The following is a 16,906-nucleotide window of genomic DNA, read 5'->3' as shown; positions in this document are numbered from 1 at the left end:
TTTCATAATCCAGCTCTCAAAGTCTAGACAGTTCACTTCCATTTATGCCTATTAATTCATATTATCCAGTTTATCCTGTTAGAAGTTTGTGGGCCTGGCAGATTGATATTAGCACTCTCACCATATTAATAAATCACAAATCACAACACCCGCAAACTCTACACATCAGCGATTTGAGATGGAATAGATTAATTAACACAAATTTAATGAGGCTACCTAGTATAAGTCAAGAAACCTGGAACCCCTTGAGATAAATCGTCAGAACTGCAGCGTAGAGATTATAAAAAGAATAGTTACTGGGGTTTGCCAGCGGTCAAAGCTGATTGTGAAGAGGGAATTTTCTGCAGAAAGCTGCCTGGCAGTGCTGTCATGGTTGGGTAGGATCTTAGCTCTTTGGGGAAAGCACTGCACTGCTCCTGATGTCTCAAAGGAAGTTTCCTACACAGGACATCTTCATATTCAAACAAAAAAGGGCGGGAGGTGTACAGCAGTCTGGCAGTATCTACACAAGAGAAATAGGTTTATGTGGGACTGCTCACCAGTACCACATGCGTATTGATTAAAGTGCATGAAAAGGTCCAATTTCTAGTTGAGGAATACTGATGTAGCCAATTGGATGCACAAGTCATTATGGGATGGGTTGAAAGAGTAAACATGAACACAACAGTTCTGCTGTAATGGACACTTAGCTTCGTATGCCCAAAAGCAGCATGATAAATTAAATCTTTTGCGTTTAACAAAGAAAACTCAATTGTGTCTTCACAAATCATTGAATTTGCTATTTTTTAATAGAATTTACTGCACAGAAACAGGCTATGTGGGCAAACTGTCCCATGCCAGTGTATATTCTCCACACAGTTTGATATTTTGTATAAGTTTTTAATTGAATTAGGACCTGCACTCATCAAAGTAAATCTTAACCACTGGCTCTTTTGCAGTAAATGTTTGATTTGGCAAGGAAATGCCGAATTTTCTGCAATTAGGGATGGTCAATGTTCACTTCAAGGAGTCAGTAACCCAAGAGGGAAGTACATTCAATGGAAAGACTCACCTTTTTAGTTTCCACGCTTACTTTTGAGACAGATGCTTGAGTAGAAGGGCTCCTCACTCATACCAAGTGGAAAGTAAAACTGCTACCGTGAATATTTGCTCGACTGGGTTTTTTCTAAAGCTCTGTTTGCGCTCTTCTTTTAAAATGCAGTTGCTATTGATTTCCATGTCTATATTTGCATCCTCCAGTAATAATTCTGGACATTTATTGGTTTTTAAAAACAGAACCAGTAGAAAATATTACCGAACCTCAGTCAAATCGGCTTTATTAACAGATGCAATTTTGTAAATTTCCTTCCAAGCCTTTCAAAAATGACATTTATTTTGAATCCTTACATTTTAAGTGTTAATGGGAAATGTGAACATTTATTTCATGTTTGGTTTATTAAACGGACAAAATACTATTCAGCCCGAGCCCAATTGCTTTTTTAAAAAAAAAAATTGTAAATAATATTGGAAGTCCTTCCCACAAGATCATTAGTTCCCCTTCCATGCAACTTCTGATCATGGTTACAAATTCAGGAAATGCAGAATGAAGTGTCATCTGGCCAATAGGTTATTTAATGGTTAACAGCACTCGAACTTGATCATTTGGTGAACCCCGATAAATATCAAATTAGGAACCTCTTCATGCTCCTACTACAAAACTAATTCATGTATTTAGCAAAGTCTCTGGTTCGGATAAGGAACAATACAGCATGTATCCTAACTCATCAATTTCATCTTCAGTAAGTTCCAAAAACAGGTTGACTTTGGTATCTAAACTGCATGGCAAGAAACCTCGCTCCAAGTAGCTTATCAGCTCTTTGAGAATCAGCAGGAATTTATCAGCTAGCATATCTGGTGACCAGTCTGATCCCTTCTCACAACCATGGAGGATCACGTTGGTCAGCTGACTGGCCGTCAACTTGTTGAGAACAGGGCTGGACTTACAGATGGCCTTCAGTATCTTCAGGCAGCAACAGCGACAGCCTCCGTCCCTCTCGTCCAGGGTTCGCAGCTTGGCAGTCTCGGCAGTTCGGAAGCTTTGCCGCCACATGTTTTCGTACCGTCCATCCCGGTGCGGTTTGGCAATCAGCATGGTCTCCTCCATCACGATCAAAGGCAAGAATTCAATAAATAATTTTTTATTTGTGTCGTACTGAACCTCTAAAGTCAGCGTTTCAGAAGGAACCACGGGTCTAATGACGAGGTCCAAGACACTGCCGATAGCTGGCCAGTTGATGGTCCCTGACAAGGCCTTGTCGAATGTTTCAATCACGACCTTAGGCGAGAGGTAGCCACCCACAACGCAGCGGTCCCAGTAGCTGCTGCTGCGGGGAAAGTATTCCATGTTTTCCCTGCGGACCAGCCAGAATCCAGGGACATTCATGATGGTCTCCTCCCCTGGGATTGTAGCCCAGAGGTTCTTTTCCAGGACCAATGGAACCATCAGCTGAGCATGGTCTGCAGTGACCACCTAAAGAGTTGGACACAATTAAACTCAATTGATTGCACTGTCACAAGCGGTTTTACCAAGACAAGCATTTAGTAACACATTACCGTGAATGCCATAAAACAACACTAATCAAGACAACAAAATCCCACGTTATACAAAAATACACACCACTAGTAACGGATTCATTGAATGCTCGTCCCTTACCCTTCAGTACTCATATGACCCAAAGATCAGAACTGAAGCTGCTAGATGATATGGGGTAAATCAGTATTGCTCCAATCTATAGCAGGAGTAAAACAGAGTATGAATCTGTCACCCAGGAGCTCCCAGTTCTTAAAGTAAATGATTCCAATGAATCAAAGATGATTAAATCCACGATAAACTACTTGTGTCTTTTGGATTAATGCCATTTTGCAATACTGAAAGACAGCAGCCACTGTAATTTCTACATAGTGACAGCATCAAGCATTTTTCTATTATATAGAATAGGCAAGAAAAATTTTCACCCTCCCTCTACATTACCCAACGATGTATCTACACTGCATCTTCCAGTACGCTGAGGTATTTTGGATTCCCACACATTTTATCCGGAGGTGGATTACTGAATTAGTGCCAGCGTGTAGGTGTTGTATATTACACAGTATAAATTGTTTATATGAATGAACTAGACCCCTATATTTATTCCTCAGTATTTAGCGGTGGAGCCTAGCATCACCTAATCACCATTTGCTCTTTTACCTCATCTATTTCTGTTCTTTTCAATCTCTGGTAATACCCTGAACTGCCTTTCATCTGGGTTTCTCTAAGATAATTAAAGAGCAGCAGAAGATCTTAAAGGGTCAAGAAAAGGATCAAGTGCATGGGACAAGATTTGGTAGCACGTCACAGCCCGATTGTGTGGCACTCCAACTTTCTATTTACACACCTTCAATTTAAATTTGACAATAGTCAAGTAGCTGTGGCTCAGTTGGTAACACACACACCTCTGCTTCAAGCCCAACTTCAGGGACTTGACCACATAATCTAGGTTGACACTCCAGTGCAGTACTGAGGGGGTGCTACACTGTTGCAGGTGCCATTTTTCAGATGAGACGTTAAACCCCTTCTGCCCTCTTGGGTGGACTGTCAAGATCCCATGGACACAAGCTTGAACAGCAGCAGGGGAGTTCTCCCCAGTGTACTAGTCAATATTTATCCTTCAATCAACACCATTTAAACAGATTATCTAGTCATCCTCCCTTTGCTGCTTGCAGATCCTTGCCGTGTGCAAATGGGCTGCTACATTTCCCTATATTAGACTACATTTCAAAAGTACTTTTTTGGCAGTAAAGAGCTTTGGGATGTCCTGAGGTTGTGAAAGGCGCTACATAAATGCAAGTTCTTTTCTTTACCATCAGCATGACAATTGTAACCAGACTCCATCTAAAGGCAAGAATTAACGGGACACCTGACATTACTTGATTTGAACCAACCTTCTACTTGGGAATCGAGAGATCAGTTAAACCATCATAAACCCACTTCTCCATTATAAAATTACTTTCTTTCTCTTTAGTCATGCGGCTACTATGCTACATGCCATTCTGCAACAGAGAAAGTGGACAATTGCTCTACTCTCAGATCAGATTGATGCAGCTCAATACTTTAGAGAGGGTGCAGAAAAGATTCATGAGAATGGTTCCAGGGATGAGGAACTTCAGTTACATGGATAGGTTGGAGAAGATGGGGCTGTTCTCCTTGGAGAAGAGAAGATTAAGAGGAGATTTGATAGAAGTGCTCACAATCATGAGGGGTCTGGACAGAGTCGATAGGGAGGAATTATTCCTATTGGTGGAAAGATCAAGAACCAGAGGACACCGTTTTAAGATGATTGGCAAAAGAAGCAACAGCGAGATGAGGAAAAACTTTTTTAAAACGCAGCAAGTGGTTAGAATCTGGGATGCACTGCCTGAGTGTGTGGTGGAGGCAGATTCAATCAAGGCCTTCAAATGAAGAGAAAAAATTTTCAGGGCTATGGGGAAAAGGCAGGTGAGTGGGACTAGGTGAGTTGCTCCTGTAGAGAGCTGGCACGGACACGATGAGCCGAATGGCCTCCTCCTGTATTGTAACTATTCTATGAACTCAACAGAATTACATTAAACCCAAACCTGTAGATCATCATATAGACTGCCACTGAGATACATATCCCGGAGAGGCATATCAGGAAGCTTGGCATGGATGAAGTTCCGCAGTTCCGCGCAAATGTCCATGGCAGCCTGCTTGGCTCGACTCATTTCTGCACCCGGGATGACAACGTGCTTACGATAATACACAAAGAGTTTATCCTGTATAGACAAGCGGAGTCGAGCTTTCTTCAAATCCAATTGGGTCTTCTTGCTAGAACTAGCACCTTTGGAAATATCTGTATTGAGACGCAAAATGGCTTAAATGCAACTACTTTATGTAGCACCCAATATACAAGTCAGACATGATTCTAAATTGTACGTTATATAAATCAAACCGGTTATAAAGTAAAATTGTTTGACAACTCATTCAACTGTGCAGAGAACTGAAACGGACAGCTTTAACCAACAGCAAGTAAGAAATAAAGAAAGATTTAAATATAATGGAGAGGCTGTTTCAATTTTACTACAATGCCACATAATTAACTTTTCTCCTCGACCCAGTGGGGTATTATAAAGAATAGCAATACTCATTAAGAACTAATTTAGTTTCTGTTCAATGAACAAAGTTTGACTATATAATAATATTAATTATATTAACTTGCATTTACAGTGCCTGTAACGGTAGAAAGGCATCTCAAGGCACTTTACAAGGCACGTTTAAGAGGATCAGATGCTGAACCATGTGAGTTGAGAGCTGACTGAAAGCTTGATCAAAAAGTTGGGTCTGAAGATGATTCAAATATAGAGGAGACAGAAAGAAAATGACCTGCATTTAGATAGCACCTTTCATGACCTCAGGATGTCCCAAAGTGTTTTACAGCCAATGAATTACTTTTGAAGTATTATAATGTAGGAAATGTGGCAGCCAATTTATACATCATAAGCTCTCACAAATAGCAATGTGATAATATTAAGATAATCTGTTTTTTTGTGATATTGATTGACTAGATGAAGATTTCAGCAGCAGAAACCTGGGAAAAGACAGCAGGAGGCTCTGAAATCAACTATGCTATCAAGGTAGATGATGATACACAGGTCAGAATTAGAAGACAGAGGGTATGGCAGAAGAAGCAAGGCTAAAACAAAGGTTATGTTGGGGGAATGGCATTGAAGGGATTAGAAGACGAGGATGAGAATTTTAAATTTTTATCTGTATTTGGACAGCAGCATAGATTAGCAAGGAGGGGTTGCTGTGCCAACAGGACAAAGTGTGGAACAGGACATGGGAGGATTTTGAATGAGTTGTGAAGTTTCTGGAGAGGGGAGAATTGGAACAAGGAGGATGTTGAAAAAAATCAAGTCTAGAGGTGACAAACGCATGCATGAGTGTTTCGGCAATAGTGGGAATGAGGTAGGGGTAAAAACGGGCAATGCTGCAGAGGTGGAAGTGGGTATTGTGGAGGATTTTGAAGCAACTCTGGCTCAAATCGGATGCCAATGCTTGGCATGGACTGAACCAGCCTGAGCAAGTGCCCAGAAAAGGAGATGAAATCAGTGGAAAGGGAGCAGAGTTTATGGCAGGGATGATGCTGGGTAATACATTAGTTTGGCATGGGATAAAATTACAGGAGAGAAACATAACACTATGTCAGTGCTTTCCCTTTGATTTCCTTCTATCTCTGTCAAAATGGTGCAGCTCAACATGTCATCGCTCTCACATGTAAACTGGAAAGCGTGTTTCCAGGTAATTTTGGTCATGTGCCTAAAACTGACTCTCACCTTATTGCTGCCTATGTAGGTGCACTTACAAGAGTGTGTTGGATTCACATCCAATACTTTATATGATAAAATACCATTTCTCTGAGTTGTGTGTAAAAATGTTACAGCTTTGTGAAAGGAACGATGTCCCACTGTGATCATTGTTATGAATAAGTTCAATTTTGTGTTGGATGTCACTGCTATGGAATGGAATACTTTGTCAGGCAGCAAATGTCAACACTTACTCAGGCTGAATCTGTCTGTGCAAAAACACTGGTGGCCTGTTCGACTCCACATCCAGTTTCAAAACCCTCCACTGTAGTCAGCACCAAGATCACAACCAGAGGATCAGATCAGAGCTCTGCAGTCCAGCCATGTCCAGTAGTGGTGGACAATTGAACAACTAACGGGAGGAGGAGGAGGCTCCATAAACATTTCCATCCACAATGACAGTGAAGACCAGCATATGAGTAAAAAAGATAAGGCGGAAGCATTGGCAATCATCTTCAGCTAGAAGTGCCAAGTGGATGATCCATCACTGCCTCCTGTTGAGGTCCCCACCATCACAGATTCTAGTCTTCAGCCAATTCGCTTCACTTCATGTGATAACAAGAACAGCCAAGTGCACTGGACACAGCAAAAGCTATGGGCCCCAATGACATCCCAGCTGTAGTGCTGAAGATCTGAGCTCCAAAACCCCCTCCCTTACAACTGCATCAATTTCTTCAGTGTCTTGAATTGTGATTTTCTCCTTCGATAACATAGATACAATTATATAGCGCATCATATACGCTCTATAGTAAACCATTTATTCAACCTCACAGTTTACCTGCTTCAAAACTCGTGCTATCAGTCGGCAGGGTCTGTAGAGATCTGCTGACATTCATTTTCATATCTCTAGTCAATAAGCGCGGTGATGACCCAATCCAGCTGGGCTCCTCCCAGCTTTGCTTCTCAGATCTTAAATCTATCTTACTGGGGCTATTTGGAGCACTGATCGCCCGGTCATACATCTGCAAGAAATAGGTTAAAAAAAAGAAATAATACTTGGCATGATTAGCTTGGTCCAACACATGTACTGTACTCCAGTAGTTACAGGAAACCATCAGCATAGGGCGAGTAAAAAAAACACTGCCCCAATTAAGCAATTTTAATATTTCCTGTCTGATAGGAGATATCCTTAATTCAGGTTTTAGCCCCATATGACAACAACAACTTTGATTTACGTAGCACCTTTAATGCCATAAAATGTCCCAAACAATGTTTCCTCTGAGCTGCGGGGCCACTCAGCAATCTGGAGTTCCTGCATAGGCTGAGCACAAGTTGGCCCCTTTAAATTTTTTTTGTGTGCCAACAAAAAAAATTTGAGGTAAGGTTGGTCCCAAGGCACTTCACAGGAGTGTTACCAAACAAAATCTGACACTAAGCCACATAAGGAGATTACAACAATTGACCAAAAGCTTGGTCAAAGAGGTAGGTTTTAAGGGGTGTCTTAAAGGAGGAGGGAGAGAGAGCGAGAGCGAAAAAGAAAGGAGTTTTGGGGAGGGAATTCCAGAGTCGAGGGGCTAGGCAGCTGAAGGCATGGCCGCTAATGGTTGAGCAATGATAATCATGGATGCACGGGAGCCAACATCGTTCAGTGAGCACAGGGCTGACAGGTGAATGAGACTTGGTGTGAGCCAGGATACAGGCCGGCTCGGGTCTGAAAATGAAACCCGACCCGAGCCCACAAGAACTACATCTGACCTGAGCCCGACTTGGCCCAAGTCCTTTCACTTTATCCCGCGCCCGACCATCAGTTAACCATCTTATCTGCACAAGCTTAAAATAACTAACAAAACCACCTTTCAAGTCCAAAAAGTACATTAACATTGCAGCCACTTACCAGAGGTGGTGATAGTGCTTATCTGACCCGAACCAAGCTGAATGCCGGACCCGGAAGTGCGACCCGACCTGACTCCGACGCATGTCGGTGGGTCCCTTTGGATTCAGGTCGGGTAGCCAGCCTTTAATACAGGAAGAATTTTGGACAAGTTCAAATTTACCTACAGCATGAGACAGGAGACCAGTCTCCCTACTGGTACTTGAAACCCAGTTAGAGAAGGCAAGTGTGAAGATGGAGCAGGAAGCAGTACAGTTAAGTGCTGAAAGAAAATGAGTAACCCCTACCCTCTTAACAGCCAATGTTGCAATGCCCAACACAGCTGCTCCACCAACACCGAGCACCAGCCTGGCATTCGAGAGGACAAAGTCAATGGCATTTCCAATCCCATTGTCTCCTTTCTTATTTTTCCCTTCTCCCACACCAGCCATCTTGAACTGAGTACACCTGGAATGAAAAACATTCATTAATATTCTCCTTTATTTTAAAAAGAATAGCTTGGAAGAACATTTTCCTCTAAATCTTTTTGGGTGGTATGTGTGGGGGGAGGAATGTTGACCAGGATACCAGGAAAACTGCCTTCTGATATTTACTGTCTACTCAGACTATCAGAACTGGCTTAGCTTAATGTATCAGCCAACCAATATGCAGAACCCCAGAACTGCACTGGAGTGTCAGAATTTTTCATTTAAAAAAAAAATTATGAATTCATGGGAAGTGGGCTTCACTGGCAAAGCCAGCATTTATTGCCCATTCCTAATTTCCCTCGAGGTGGTGGTGGCGGCCCACTTTCTTAGACTTCTGCAGTCTGTCATAGCAGTTTTTGATACAACTGAGAGGCTTGCTGGGTCTTCAGAGGGCAGTTCAGAGTTAACCATGTGACGCCAGACCCACAGCAATATGCAAGCCAGACCTGGTAAGGATGGCAGATTTACTTCCCTGAAGGACATTAGTGAACCCGATAGGTTTCTCATACTATTTTATTCCAGATTTATTGAATGAATTTAATTAACTGCATTTAAATTCCTCAGCTGCTATGGTTGGGATTTGAACTCATACCTCTGAATCATTAGTGCAAGTCTCTGGATTACTTGTCCAGTAACAAATACTGTGCTGTTGTATCCACTTAGTGTGCTCAATTCCTGATGTGGAACTCAAACCCACAACCCAGAAGTGAGAATTCTAGCAGTGAGCCAAATTGGCATTCACTTTGTGTCATTTCAACAAAAATCACAACTCTTGTCCATTATTGCCTTGATACTTTCTGAATGTGTACGTGCAAAAAATAAAATATCAGAAATGTCAATTGTCTGTAGACTATTCTGGAAGGTTTTCTCATTAGCAAAATAATGATGGGTTTGGGATATAAATTATTTTCTTTCCCTCTTTATAGTTGTCTGTTAGTAATAAACACTGTCACCCAACAGAAAAAAAAATACTCCAATATCTCCACTGCTGTGGTCAATGAGGAACCATAGAAATCTAGAGCACACAGGAGGCCATTTGGCTGATTGTGTCTATGATGGTTTTTGATAGTGTAATCCAAGACTAATCCTACTGCAAAACACTCTCTCCACTGCACTGTATTTTTCTCTGTTTCAAATATTTACTCCTTAAAATGGTTGGCGCCTCAGCCATTTCCTGTGGGAAGACAATCGCTGCTCCAACAATCCTGAGCTTAAAGAAATTTCTCTTCACCACTCTCCTTACTCTCTTCATGATTATTTTAAATTAAGGACCCTTTTTTGCTGACTCCCCAATCAGAAGAAATGTTCTCTCTCTACTGACCCTATCAAAGCTCTTCACAATTTTACAAACCTCTAATAAATTTCATTTTATCCTTTGCTGTTGTAGTGGAAATAGTCCCGAGTATCTCAAGTCTTTCCTTATAACAGTTTCTCATCCGCAGCATTATCCTAGTGAAATGATATGGAGTGATATGGTACAGCACCATAGTGGTTGCGATGTTACTGGACGAGTTATTTAGAGGCCTGGACTCATGATCAAATCCCACCATGGAAGCTGGGGAATTTACTTTCAGTTAATGAAATAAATCTGGCAATAAAGGCTAGTATAAGCAATGGTGACCACGAAACTACCGGACTGTCGTAAAAACCCATCTGGTTCACTAATCCTTTAGGGAAGGAAATCTATCATCTGAAGTCGATCTGGCCTAAAAGTGACTTCAGACCTACAGCAATCTGGTTAACTCATAAGTGCCCTCTGAAGTGGCCCAGCAAGCCACTCTGTTGTGTTTAAGAAGGCAGCTCACCACCGCTTACTCAAGGGCAGTTAGGAATTGCCCACCCCTTATGAATGAATTGAAATGTATGCTCTCTATAGACTTAATGTCATTCTATAAGGCAGCATCTGAAATGATCTAACCACTGCCCTGCACAAAGTTATTACATGTTTGTTGTTGTATTCTATGCCCCTATTTATAAAACCCAAATGCTATTGGGTCTGTTTTTATGGCTTCATCAGCCTGTAATCGCACTTTCAGGCAATAATGTGCTTGAATCCCAAGGTTCCTTTCTTATTTACACACTTCAGTATCTTTCCGTTGAGTGTGTTTCCAAAATTTATCACCTTAGACTGCTCCACATTGAATTCCATCCACATCCCATCTACACCCTTTTTCAGTCCTTCTTGCTGTTTACCAAACACCCTATTGTATGGTTTTATATGCCCTTTCTACAATGACATGCTAATATTGCACACAGAATTCTAAATTGCAGCCTGTAAAAATTTAATTCCTCCTTGGATTTGTACTCTCTGCCCCTATATATAAAACTCAAAACACAACTGGCTTTTTTTTGAAAGTTTATACTTGCACACTCTATTTTAGGTCATTCTGTTTTTGAACAGGTCTCACTAGTTCATCCACACTCTTCTGAGTCTTTTCAGAAAGTATACTCCCATTACTAGTTTATCCTGTCAAAATGCATTACCTCACACTTCTCCACATCAAACACTACCCACCCAATCTACTACCCTGTTCATCTTCTCTTGAAGCCTTTCTTTAGAGCTCATAATGCCAGAAGGGAAACATACAACACTAATTGACTCATCTGATCACAACGTTTCACTCCTCCCTTATGACGAAGTACTTCCACTCTCTTTTCTGCCTGAGAAAGCTGGCTACATTTGGTCTCAAAAAGCTATCAAGGCTGGGGGTCAATTGAAAAATAGATTTTTGTTAGGCAAGTGTATTAATGAATATGGAATCAAGTTCCCACAAACAGCAATGAGATAAATGAGCAGATAATCTGCTTTGGTGATGTCGTTTGAGGGATAAATATTGCTCTGATGCTCTCCTCTTTGAATTAGTGCCATGGGATCTTTACATCCACCCAAGAAGGTTGATGAGATACAGTGCAACCAAATTTGATTGAATTTTTCAAGCAGGTGTCTAGGTGTGTAGATGAGGGTAAAGCAGTTGATGTAGTCTACATGGACTTCAGTAAGGCGTCTGATAAGGTCCCACATGGGAGTTGGTCAAGAAGGTAAGAGCCCATGGGATCCAGGGCAATTTGGCAAATTGGATCCAAAATTGGCTTAGTGGCAGGAGGCAGAGGGTGATGGTTGAGGGCTGTTTTTGCAATTGGAAGCCTGTGACCAGTGGCGTACTGCAGGGATTGGTGCTGGGACCCTTGCTGTTTATAGTGTACATTAATGATATAGATATGAATATAGGAGGTATGATCAGTAAGTTCGCAGATGACACGAAAATTGGTGGTGTCGTAGTGAGAAGGAAAGCCTTAGATTACAGGATGATATAGATGGGCTGGTAAATTGGGCAGAGCAGTGGCAGATGGAATTTAATCCTGAGAAGTGTGAGGTGATGCATTTTGGGAGGACTAACAAGGCAAGGGAATATACAACGGATGGTAGGACCCTAGGAACTGGAGAGGAAGCTTGGTGTATGTGGCCATAGATCACTGAAGGCAGCAGCACAGGTAGATAAGGTGGTTAGGAAGGCATATGGGATACTTGCCTTAATTAGCCGAGGCACAGAATATAAAAGCAGGGAGGTTATCATCGAACTGTATAAAACACTAGTTAGGCCACAGCTGGAGTACTGTGTACAGTTCTGGTCGTCACACCATAGGAAGGATGTGATTGCACTAGAGAGGGTGCAGAGGAGATTCACCAGGATGTTGTCTGGGCTGGAGCATTTCAGCTATGAAGAGAGACTGGATAGGCTAGGGTTGTTTTCCTTAGAGCAGAGAAGGTTGAGGGGGACCTGATTGAGGTATACAAAATTATGAGGGGCATAGATAGGGTAGATAGAAAGAAATATTTTCCCTTAGCGGAGGGGTCAATAATCAGGGGGCATAGATTTAAGATAAGGGGCAGGAGGTTTAGAGGGGATTTGAGGAAAAATCTTTTCACCCGAAGGGTGGTTGGAATCTGGAACACACTGCCTGAAGGGGTGGTAGAGGCAGGAACCCTCACAACATTTAAGTATTTAGATGAGCACTTGAAACGCCATAGCATAAAAGTCTATGGGCTAATTGCTGGAGAATGGGATGAAAATAGATAGGTGCTTGATGGATGGCACGGACACGATGGGCCTTTTTCTTTGCTGTATAACTATGATTCTATTATCTACATGAATGGTGGAACAGGCTCAAGGGGTTGAATGGCCTACTCCTGTGCGCATAAGCAGCATGCTTGAGCGAGGAAACAAACAGGTTCCTGTGTTTGTTAACTGCCCAGTAATCCCATTGGAGAGGACATGCATCAATTTTGTGCTGTAATGGCACTGAGCTTGGTTCTGATGGTTGAACAGGCTGCTGGCTCATTTGTGCTTTAGGGAGATGTGAGAGGGGTGTCTGTACTTGAGGAACTTTACTCAGCATAAATCGCTATTTGAGACAGGGAAAGAGAAAACGAGGTTTAAAAAAAAAAGGAACCTAGTTTCAGAAAAAAAATTGCAAATAAGCCATTCGCATCCAGTAACAAGCAACACAACTACGCAATTAGAAATACTGCTATAAATACCTGCATTTCTTTAGCACCTTGTCACATGAAAGTGCTCAAAATGCTCCACGCAACAAATTACTCCAAGATTATCTGCGGCTATAAAATGTTGAGCCTTCTCGCTATTAATTTGACGGGGATTATAAGCTTATGGATCACAACATATTGATTAGAACATAAACACAAGCATATGTAGAAAGAGTTGCAAACTAAGCCTGGGCAAAGTCGAATCCCTGCACTGTGGGAGATTATTTCTTCCCATTTTCATCTTTTTCGGAGTTCAGCAGAAGGTTTAACATGCTTCTCCCCACACCCCACGCCCCCAATCAGATCTTGAGTAGGCCTGTTCCTTCTCTCAAGGTGCGGAGCCACATTCTGCAGGAGTTGGTCAAAGCTCCGGAGAAAACCCATGCTAACTTTCCCCATCAGACCACGATTATCTCAGCTAAGTTCAGGGATCAAAGCTCGGACCTTTCAGATCTGCCTGGCCCAGTTCCACACTGACCAGTAGATTCACTGGACGCAAGTTCCTAAAGGTTCTTTTTTGTTTTTAAAAAAGTAAAAGAAATAGTAATTCCCTACCCGAACTTGCCTCCTCCCATCCTACAGGGGTTGATTTGCTGAGGTATCATTCCACAAGCATAAGCAGCCTTCCAGTACCAGCCTCAACTACCTCTCTGGTTTTGTACTCGATGTCCACATATATAAAACTCAAAAGGATACTGGCCTTTTTAGGTTTATACCTGCACTCAGATAATTACACGTCTGAACTCCCGAGTTGCTCTGTTCATCCACACACTTCAGCATCTCTCCACATAGTCTAGCACAACCTGCTCCTCATTAATGTCACACAGATTTTCTATCTGGAGTTACTCAACAATGAGGAAAAGGAACCCCACTGGGGTGTCTCAGTATCCAGGGAACTGAGTCTAAATGTAGAAATCTCACGTCTGCCCAATGAACCTCCACCCCTGCCCCAACTAACTTCAATGTGGAAGCACTGTTTCATATTGGAAATCCATTTACCAACAATAGCCTCAGGGAACGCCCAACCTCAAGGTGTTAAGAGATAGAGCAGTGCCCAAGAATGATTTTAAAAAGCATACCTAGAAGTTTGAAAACAGATGTTATGTTTTGGCTGCAGATTAAACCAGGCCTCCGAGCTTGCTCTTCAGAAAGTAGATGCCTTTCTCCAGTTGCTTAACCTTCTCTTCCTCCCTGGTGAGGTGCTGGTTCTTTCTGAACTCCCTCTTGATGAATGTATAGTAGTAGTCTCGGTCAGTGTACTGGAGATTGCGGCCCTCGCGCAGGAGAGCTCGGTAAAGATTCAGCACAGCCACACGTGACCAGGTCGCCATGACAAGAAACATCAACCAGAAAAGTTGGCATGCTCTCCAATCAGTAGAAAGTTATTTTTGCCATACCTGAGGAAAATAAAGGAAAGTTGATTCTTCACAACAGTATGGATCAGTTACATAGAAAATGCAGCACAGAAACAGGCCATTTGGCCCAACTGGTTTCTGCTGGTGCTTATTCTTCATAACAGCTTCCTTCCAACCTACTTCATCTGCTGTCAACACAACCTTCTATTCCTTTCTCCCTCACATGTTTATCCAGTTACCCCTTAAAAACATCTATACGATTCACCTCAACTACTCCACGTGATAGAAAGGCCCACATTCTCACCACTCTCTGGGTAAAGAAGTTTCCCCTGAATTCCTCATTGGGTTTATTAGTGATTATTTACCTCTAGGCTTTACCACATCATCTTCCCCTTCCTAGAAAGCCCCCTTCTCTCTCCCCACATAGGTGGAAGTTACAGGATGTTCAGTCTTAAGATAAGTAGTAGGAGCAGGAGTAGACTATACACCCGTCGAGCCTGCTCTGCCATTCAATATCATGGCTGATATTGGGCTTCAAACTCCACTTTCCCGCCCACTCCCCATATCCCCTGATTCCCTAAGAAATCTGTTCATTCCAACCTTAAATATATTCAAGGATGGCACAGCCACAATCCTCTGGGGTAGAGAATGCCAAAAATTCACAACCTTTTGAGTGAAGAAATTTCTCCTCATCTCAGTCTTAAATGCTCAGTCCCTTATCCTGAAACAGTGCCCCCTTGTTCTAGATTCCTCAGTCAGTGGAAAACAAACTCTCAGTGGCTACCCTGTCAGGCCCCTTCATAATCATGAATGTTTCAATGAGATCATCTCTCATTCTTCTGATCTCCAGAGAATATAGACCCGATTTACTCAGCCTCCCATCATTGGTCAACCTTCTCATCCCAGGGACCAATCCAGTGAACCTTTACTGTACTGTCTCCAATACAAGTATATCCTTACTTAAATATGGAGACCAAAAGTGTACACAGTATTCTCGGTGTGGTCTCACCAAAGCCCTCTACAACTGTAGCAGGACCTCTTTATTCCTGTGCTCAAATCCCCTTGCAATAAAGACCAACATCTCACTGGCTTTCCTAATTGCTTGCTGTACCTGCTTTTTGTGTTCCTTGTACAAATACACCCAAGTTTCTCTAATCATTTACATGTTTCAAGCCTTTTAAAAAATATTGTTTTATTCTTACAACTAATAACCTCACGCTTCCCCACATTATACGCCATCTGCCATCTTGTTGCCCACTCATTTAAACTATCTATATCTTTTTGCAGCCTCTGTGCATCTTCCTCACAGCTTGCGCTCCCATCTAGCTTTGTATCAACAAGCTTAGATACATTACCCTCAGTCATTAATATAGATTGTAAATAGCTGAGGCTCATTATTCTGCCATTAACACTCCCTCTGGACAAATGTTTTGTCTTTTACTGTGGTTTTACTACTCACTTTGCCTTTTATTCCATGATATCTTTGTCATTTAATCTCTCCTGTCCTCTGCCCTATCGCACTTTCCCTTTTGTTGTTCTCCCCCACTGCCAGTTCTGATAAAAGGGCACAGAACTGAAACATTGACTTTGTTTCTCTCTCTGCAGATGCTGCCGGACCTGCTGAGTATTTCCAGCACTTTTTAAATTTTGACCTTGTCCAGCAACGGACTTTAGTTTGACAAAAGGTTATGCCCAAAAAATGTTCAGCTGTCCTTTCACTTTACAGATACTAACTGGCTGACTTGTTGTACATATTCCAGCATTTTCAGGGTCACATTTCAAACGTGATGTTCTTTAAGCAAAATCTGAATTTAAGGCGCTTTTTCTTCCCCTGAGTTTTAACATTTGGCAATATGGACTCTGTAAATTAAAGTAGGGATTGGAAAGGAATAAGAAAAGGAATTTATAAATGAAAGCCAGCCCTTGTTGATGTTGAAATGGATTAAACTTCACTAATAAATAGGCTATTTAAAAAAATTGACCAGAATTTAGCTAACACCAGAGGTCCCCTCCCCCTGATAGGCGCTTTACGCCGCAGTGCGGCTCTGTGATTGGCCACGACTGTTGTCAATCATCCCCACTTGGTAAAGCAGCATAAACAGCGTAAAGAGCCCCAATTCCTGCGCAGCTGCATATTTTGAATAACATAAACCTAATAATACTTTTAAGCCACCTAATCTGATTTTGCTCAACCAAATATAAAGCTGAGTGGTTATTCACCTTATCTTTCACCCCGCGTTCTGCTCTAACTCCGTTCCCACCTCCGCAAGAAGATGAACAATATGGCGCCCACGCCCCACAATTAGTT

General features: G+C 42.0%; 2 protein-coding genes across 3 annotated transcripts; both read right to left on the bottom strand.

Annotated features, from left to right (window-relative positions):
• Positions 1-480: 480 nt before the first annotated feature.
• Positions 481-8,661, bottom strand: mief1 (mitochondrial elongation factor 1). 2 transcript variants are annotated; one of them, XM_068019515.1, is made up of 4 exons: positions 8,518-8,661; positions 7,178-7,361; positions 4,633-4,886; positions 481-2,509 (listed from the first exon to the last, which is right to left on the bottom strand). In XM_068019515.1, the coding sequence occupies exons 1-4, from the start codon at positions 8,659-8,661 to the stop codon at positions 1,703-1,705; spliced, it is 1,389 nt and encodes a 462-aa protein (XP_067875616.1). In that variant the 3' UTR covers positions 481-1,702. The 2 variants fall into 2 exon arrangements, with proteins under 2 accessions (XP_067875616.1, XP_067875617.1); XM_068019516.1 differs by lacking the exons at positions 7,178-7,361; positions 8,518-8,661 and adding an exon at positions 6,594-7,170.
• A 5,700-nt stretch (positions 8,662-14,361) lies between these two features.
• Positions 14,362-16,906, bottom strand: LOC137353350 (mitochondrial ribosome and complex I assembly factor AltMIEF1-like). The gene is made up of 2 exons (XM_068019518.1): positions 16,819-16,906; positions 14,362-14,640 (listed from the first exon to the last, which is right to left on the bottom strand). Exon 2 carries the CDS (start codon positions 14,584-14,586, stop codon positions 14,362-14,364), a length of 225 nt encoding a protein of 74 aa, XP_067875619.1. The 5' UTR covers positions 14,587-14,640; positions 16,819-16,906.

Source organism: Heterodontus francisci, chromosome 41 (assembly GCF_036365525.1).
Source record: "Heterodontus francisci isolate sHetFra1 chromosome 41, sHetFra1.hap1, whole genome shotgun sequence".
Taxonomy (NCBI): domain Eukaryota; kingdom Metazoa; phylum Chordata; class Chondrichthyes; order Heterodontiformes; family Heterodontidae; genus Heterodontus; species Heterodontus francisci.
The sequence above is the reverse complement of the archived record's forward strand: the minus strand, read 5'-3'. Positions and strand labels throughout refer to the sequence as shown.